We start from the raw sequence: 7275 nt of genomic DNA on the forward strand, positions 1-7275 counted from the left end.
TACCAAAACATGTGATAGTTATCGTATTCGACAGCAGTATTTCTAGCATGTTAAAGTTATAAGATTGAGGGCAGTGCAAACTACCACTCAATCACAACAACACGGCACTGATTATAGGAACAATTGTTCTTCCCACAGAGATCGTACTCCTCAGATCAAGCTAGACTTCAAGCAATATGTTAATTCGCATAACGAAATCTTTGTACCGGAATCTATATACATGTATATATAAATAACCGAAGAGGTCACGCTGATTAGAAAATGAAACCTTGTATATATATATATATATATATATATAGCAGTTCAATAGAGAATTAATCATTGCTTGGCTGAAACATGTCGCAAACTTTGGTACTTTTGAGCTTATATTTTTCATTTACACAGGGATCTTGGTGGCGCCCCCATCAGCACATGTACTGGAACGATGTGATAAGTGAACATCACATCAACACTGGTGTTCAGGGAGAAGAAGTTTTCGTCCTCGATTTGTTTGATGTACCTAAAAGTATCATCGATGATCTCCACAGGTTTGTAATATCATCGCTTATAGAATAAAAAAACTTGATGAATTAGCTTGTTTTTTTTCTATTTTGCTTTTTGTTTTTGTTTTGTTTCTTGGTAGGTGGTATTTTCAAATGTTTTTTCTCCTCCAAAAATATTTAGAAACTTGAAGTTAATACGCAGCTGAAAAATAATGGCATTTATTTATTACTCAAGAAACGAAAAAATACTTGTTGCAAAAGATTCCCTTCCTAATACATGTAATTGTAACTTTGGTACCGCAATTTATTAATTAATCATATTAAACATTTGTTTTTTTAATTTACTGTAATTTTGTCGATAGTTGCGCTCTCATGATTCATTTCAACATAAATTCTCGGTTGTGTAGAAGGGGAAGAGGATACCAAAGTGAAAGTTGTTATTAAGGCTCCAACTACTTCCAACAGATGTTACCTTATACGTTTACTCTTTTTTTCACTTTTTTTCTTAAAACTTGTGTATATTTTTTTATCTAAACTCAGGAAAGGAAAGAAGGTTGTATGCTATTTTTCTGCTGGAACGAAAGAAGATTGGCGAGCTGATGCCAGCAAATTTCCACGCGATGGACTTGGAGACCCTAATAAGGACTGGCCAGGCGAGACGTGGGTTGATATCAGAAATAGTCAGTATGTATATGTTTGAATTTTGTAAGGTATTACTGGTATGCACATTTTCTTGCTTTAAACCAAAGACTTTTAAAATTCACATTTGCTGCCTTTTCCGCTAAGCACGCGATAGTTAGGGGGAAAGCAAAGACTGGTCTGCTCGGAGTCGGACTATGGTCTCTGCGTATCTTCCAACGGACAGTTACCATGTGAGTGAGGTTGTCGAATATTCGACTCAACGTGTACAATACAGGGTATATTCAATTCTAATTAAAATCTTAATTTACAGTTTCTATTTGCCGCTGGTATTTAAGCAGACATCACTCCCTCGATCAATCAATCAATCGAACAACATTAAAACAGTATAATGTAACAGTACTTTTCGTTTGTTTGAAGTGTTCGACGAATAATGAGAGATCGGATTTCATATGCAGCATCCCGACATTGTGATGGTGTTGATCCGGATAATGTTGATGGATGGGCACAAAATCAAGCAGGACTCCATTTAACACCAGCTGATCAACTGGATTATAATAGATATTTAGCGAGAGGTAATAAATATGAAGAAGTATATTTCAGAAATCCTTCTTCCGGCGACCACCTACCCTTTTCATCCTTGTCAAGCTTGTTATTATTGTTAGTAATTTACAGCATAACATACTTATACATGTATTTCACTTAACGACTCCTTGCACATACATGATGCCACATAGATTCATACAATGAAACTATAAAGTGTTGGTTTCAAAATCTTTTGTCGGATATCTAGTAAACATAGAGTATTTCAATCTGAAGAGTATATCTACTAACTATATTCTATGATACTCTTTTTTCTTTAAGTAAAATTTCGAAAGTTTTAAAGGTGCAAGTGATCAGATCAAGCCATAATTTTCTATTTGAATAAATCAGTGCTATATATTTTTGAAGTTATGCTCTTGTTATAATGGAATTGAATGAGTTTTTCCTCTCTTGTTACCCAAGTCTTGGGAACTTTGCCATTTCAAGCTACAATAGACATAAAGGTTTTCCAATGCTACGCTTGAATTTAAGGGATATCAGTTTTCAGTAATATTTTAGTAATTGGCATTCTTTTGGTAATAAGATGTGCACGTCTGTCGTCCGATAGTCACCTGAACTCAACCTGATTCCCACTGTTAGGTGAATCTAATGTCTTTTTGCGACTAGATCGGTTTGTAATAGTTTATCTTTCAAATAATGGCAGTGAAACTTAAAAGTAGGAAATTGTGTTAAAATTTTCTTATTTTTTCTGACCTGGTTGCAAATCGACTTATATAGGAAAGCGATATCGGATGGGCAGTGATAAAGGGGCCGCATAGATACAACAGGAGGGGTATTATCTGCCGAAGAGAAACCGGCAACGCCATGGCAAAATAGCTTTAAAAGGAGAAAAGTCCACAAAACAACTTTTAGGAAACTAAAGACTAAGCAACTTGAACACAATCAAAAACAGGGGGTGATCTTAGGTGCTCCGGAAGAGTAAGCAGGTTCTGCTCGACACGTGGTATCTGTAATTTTGCTCATGGTTCAAAATCGGTGTTAAATCTTATTTGGCGGTGTCGCAATCAAGGAAACGAGTTCAGGATCGAGGCTACGACAATTGAAACATATCCGTGGTCATCTGTGACACATATATTGAAAAGTTAGTACCTATTTGTGTAATCCTCCAGTATCTGTCAAAACAGATCCTTAAAATTTCACACTCATTGTTTTTGTCTAATTGACTATTTACTACTTAAATTCTTGAAAACAACTTTACAGAGGCGCATGGACATGGTTTAGCTATAGGACTAAAGAACGATGTAAGCCAACTCAGTGACCTGGTAGGCGACTTTGACTTCGCCATAAACGAATCCTGTATGAATTATCACGAGTGTGGCCGGTACAAACCTTTTTTTGATGCACGGAAGGTATGATGAAAAGTGATTCATATGTATAACGGTTCTTGTTAGGGTACATAAAATTAAACTAAAAATAGTATCAACAATTTTTCATAATAATTTGATGCAGTTATAAATGACGTCGTACATAAAGAACTCCCTATTTACACTCAACTGCATCTCAGCTGTACTAAAACAATTCCAAGCAATTTAAGAAATAACGTTTTGTACAGCCTGAACACAAAATGTTGATTTATTAATAAAAAAAAGGATATGTGGTATGAATGCCTATGAGATAACCAACGGACGTGGATGCAAGCAACTCAACTATAGGTTTTAATTAAAGGCAACAGTAGTATACCGCTGTTTGAAATTCATAAATCGAATGAGAAAAAACAAATCAGGGTTACAAACTAAAACTGAGGGAAACACATCAATATAAGAGGAGAACAAAGACACAACAGAAACACTAAAATGCAACACACACAGAAACGAACTATAAGATAACAATAGCCATTTTCCTGACTTGGTACAGGACATTTTAAGAAAAAATGGTGGGTTGAACCTGGTTTTGTGGCTAGCCAAACCTCCCGCTTTAATGGCAATGTTAAACATAACACTAAAATGACAACATTACATGACAGGACTATAATACAAATAAATGGAAAAACATACAGGACAGAGAAACACACAAATAAACAATACAATAGAACATTACGACAAGCTAATAATTATCAAAGGTGCCAGGCCTAAAGATGAAGAGCATTGATGACCCAAAATTCCAAAACGTTGTGCCAAATACAGCTAGGTTATCTGCCTGGGATAAGAAAATATTTAGTATTTAGAATAATTCACATTTTTGCAAACAGTATATTTATAAAATTTAAAAATGACCATATAATTAATATACATGTGAACACCGAAGTGGTAACTAACTACAGAATAAAAACGAATACGTAAAACAACCTAGATCAGCACATAAAACAGCACAGCCGAACAACGCATTGTATGTCAGCCGAAAAGATCGACACACAAAAGTGACGTCACAGGTAAATTTCTAAAAATTTCAAAGAATAGGATAGAGTTCAATATTAGGTTTGTAATACTGATATTACATGTATTTAATAACAATTAAAATTACAATACTTATAAATATAAAATTGTGTCAGTAATTAGATAATTAATTGTATTATCTAGCTATGTCGGTATTTCTTCTAAATCAAACTGAAAACCAAATACATAGTGTAAGTTTAGTTGACCCAAACTAAAATCTTATAAATGAACTGGGTGATAAATTATCTTTACACTTACACACAAATAGAACAGAAAAAAGTAAGAGTTACAACTACAAACGATAAGACATTTGACAATAACAAATATAACATCAAAACTAAATACAAGAATGTTGGATAGCAAAATACCGTGACACGTCATATAGCAATGCGAATTCACACTCAGCGAAACAGTCACAATCGGGAATAGGTCACGTCCGGTACTTAAAAGATCAGACGTAATGGCAAACCACAATCTAAGACGTGGTAAAAATGTCCTTAGTTAGTTTGGACAAAGACACATCGTATGGATCAACCAATTCGTGATGGTGTCCATAAAATTTACGGAGTGTCATTTTTAATCTTTCCTCCTCATAACTTTGTTGGAGCAGTTTCTGCGTAAGGAGCACACTCCTGTATATGAAGTCCGTATAGTGTGAACATGCACGAGCATAACGTATCAACTGAGATATGTAAACACCATACGAAGGGGCAGAGGGTATGTTACTGCTGAGAAATGGGAAGTTGAAATCGTCCCGTTTGTCATAGATTTTAGTGTGAAGTCGTCCATCTGTGTCAATATTGAGGAAAAGATACAGGTATGAAGCAGTCCTTCTAGTATCAGTAGTATCCTTAATTTCAAGTTCACAAGTTAACATATTTCTTTGGAACAGCTACTTGGTTTCCTGTTTCAAACCAAATTAGTTGTATACTTTCCACCGACAGAGTTCATAAAATATAACTTATAGCTAATGTTTGTCGACAGTCGTCCATTTTGAATCACTTCGAACCGACCATGCCAGTTGGAATCAAACTGGTCTGAAATAATCTTTTATAATAATAGAACTTGTACTGTATTTTCTGTTTTCCAACTATGTGATACTGCGTTGATGTCTTGAAGACGTTTGCGAAATGGCTTACGGACGATTCCGTTTACATTTGTGCAACATTCACAGATGTAATCAGAAAATATTAAAAACAACAAATCATTGGACCACAATTGAAACAATCTTCTCTCAACAATGAATCAAATTACATAGCAATAACCAAGAAGACCGCTATTGAAAGCTTGTTTCTGAAAAAATGAAAATAAGATGTAAATTGCTTTCACACATCCCTCGCTTCCAAATGTTTAGGTTTGAGCATTCCTGATGTATGTAAATAACCAAAAGTGCTTCGGACGCATGAAATTCACATAGTGTTATTATCATTAAAGGAGTCAACAACCAAGTAACACACTATTTCATAAAAGACACCACATTTATTCGGATTTAGGGGAATTTTGTTTCAATTTATTGCTTTGTTATCAAAAGTAGCATTTATAAGTCTTTCGTAAATTGAATTTATTTCGTTTTAGCCGGTGTTCCACATCCAGTATGTTCATTCTACGACTGAAGGTCATCAAAAGCAGCACGAGATCTGTTCATCCTCTGATCGACCACATGACATGAATACAATAATCAAGGTTAAGACTGTGAACTGGAAACTTGCCTGTTAATTTCTTATCCAGTAAAGAGCATATTTGTGTTATACTTGTTTTTATTGAAATCGCTCTATCAATCGACGTTACATGTATTACTTCATATGATTTAATCAATGTTGTTAAAATTGCATACATGTCTTTATGATACCGGTGTATTTTTGGGATAAGAGTACTGACGATAATGTAACGCGAAACTTTTAAATAAAATCTTCTGTTAGCCTACTTGTGAAATGAATGTAATGTAGTTTAATACTCACCGACGACACGTCAATTTAACGTGGATATTTCAGTGCGGACAAATATATCCTATACTTGTGTATCCATGGAAAATTGAAATTAAGGGTAGATATAAGGTCTGCTTAAAACCCAGACCATTTTATCTTCTGCTTAACACCCAGATCATTTTATCTTCTGCTTGACACCCTAGCCATTTTATCTTTGATATTGGTACTGGTAAACAACTGAAACTAGGATACATGACAATCGTGATGATTGTAGTTAACCATTGTCAACTTTCCATTCTTGAGTATGGGAATCTGCTTTGCGAATCTCTGTTGTTGCATTATGCTAGAGCTTGTTCTCAATGTATCGATTTTACTAACTGAAGTGTTATACTCTAAATAGAAAAAATTACACCAACAAGGTCAAGAGGAAAAGACACTCATATTGTCTCCTCATACGTTCTTTTTCTGCCATCATAATTTAGTTATTCGGCACATGGGCACTCTATCAGTCTGGCAATATCATCGAGTTTGTCACTGGAACATTAGATATAAAATATTGAGATGCAGTATAAATGCACATGAGACAACTATCCACCAAAGATCAAATGACGTAGTAAACATTTTTTACTTTTTGATGTGACTCTGTAATCGTATGACGGGAAGGGTGATAAACGCATAGCTGAAGATACATACTATATCAACGTACCTGTGTTGATGTCAAATTGTCCAGTCTGAATTAATTCATCATTATTGGTTTTTATAGTTATTCAGAATACCTTTGATTAGGAATCATTTGATACAGCTATATATGTTAAGCGGGATGCAAATTTATGTTTGGACAAAATTTCTATTAAATAAAAGAAGAATGTGTCTGAGGACACAAATGCCCCCACTCAAGCTTGCTCATTAACATACTATATAACAATATATAAAAAATTCAGTTCACGGCGCGCGGAAGTAGACAGTATTATTTTGTTAGGGGTTGACAGGATACACATAATCGTCCATAGTTTCAACTTCATGATTCTTATGCAAGCAAATTTAATAAACGATGATTCAATTCAGGTGTTTTTTGGTTTTCACTTCACATAGGGCTTTATCTCTGATCTTATTTCTTTGTGCACAATTCTGAATCTACGTATTTCACCTTTATCAATGTTAGGAAAACCTGTTTCGGACGATTCCATATACCATTTTATTTTAGGGTTTTTTAGATTCAGAGTGGAGTTAATGTATATTATTTAGCGTTGTTTG

General features: G+C 34.5%; 1 protein-coding gene across 1 annotated transcript; it reads left to right on the plus strand.

The window, feature by feature from the left end:
* Positions 1 to 336: 336 nt before the first annotated feature.
* Positions 337 to 5895, plus strand: LOC127727175 (uncharacterized). The gene is made up of 5 exons (XM_052234622.1): positions 337 to 527; positions 1023 to 1166; positions 1542 to 1696; positions 2925 to 3073; positions 5672 to 5895. Exons 1-5 carry the CDS (start codon positions 337 to 339, stop codon positions 5810 to 5812), a joined length of 780 nt encoding a protein of 259 aa, XP_052090582.1. The 3' UTR covers positions 5813 to 5895.
* The last annotated feature ends 1380 nt before the right edge of the window (positions 5896 to 7275 follow it).

Source organism: Mytilus californianus, unplaced genomic scaffold (assembly GCF_021869535.1).
Source record: "Mytilus californianus isolate M0D057914Y unplaced genomic scaffold, xbMytCali1.0.p SCAF_19, whole genome shotgun sequence".
Lineage (NCBI taxonomy): Eukaryota > Metazoa > Mollusca > Bivalvia > Mytilida > Mytilidae > Mytilus > Mytilus californianus.

Excerpts from the sequence above, each read along its gene's own strand:
- LOC127727175 (XM_052234622.1), top strand. The coding sequence starts at position 337 with ATGTCGCAAACTTTGGTACTTTTGAGCTTATATTTTTCATTTACACAG. Across the intron at positions 1,167-1,541 it reads GTTGATATCAGAAATAGTCA|TGTTCGACGAATAATGAGAG; the intron begins GTATGTATATGT and ends GTTTGTTTGAAG. Across the intron at positions 1,697-2,924 it reads TAATAGATATTTAGCGAGAG|AGGCGCATGGACATGGTTTA; the intron begins GTAATAAATATG and ends ACAACTTTACAG.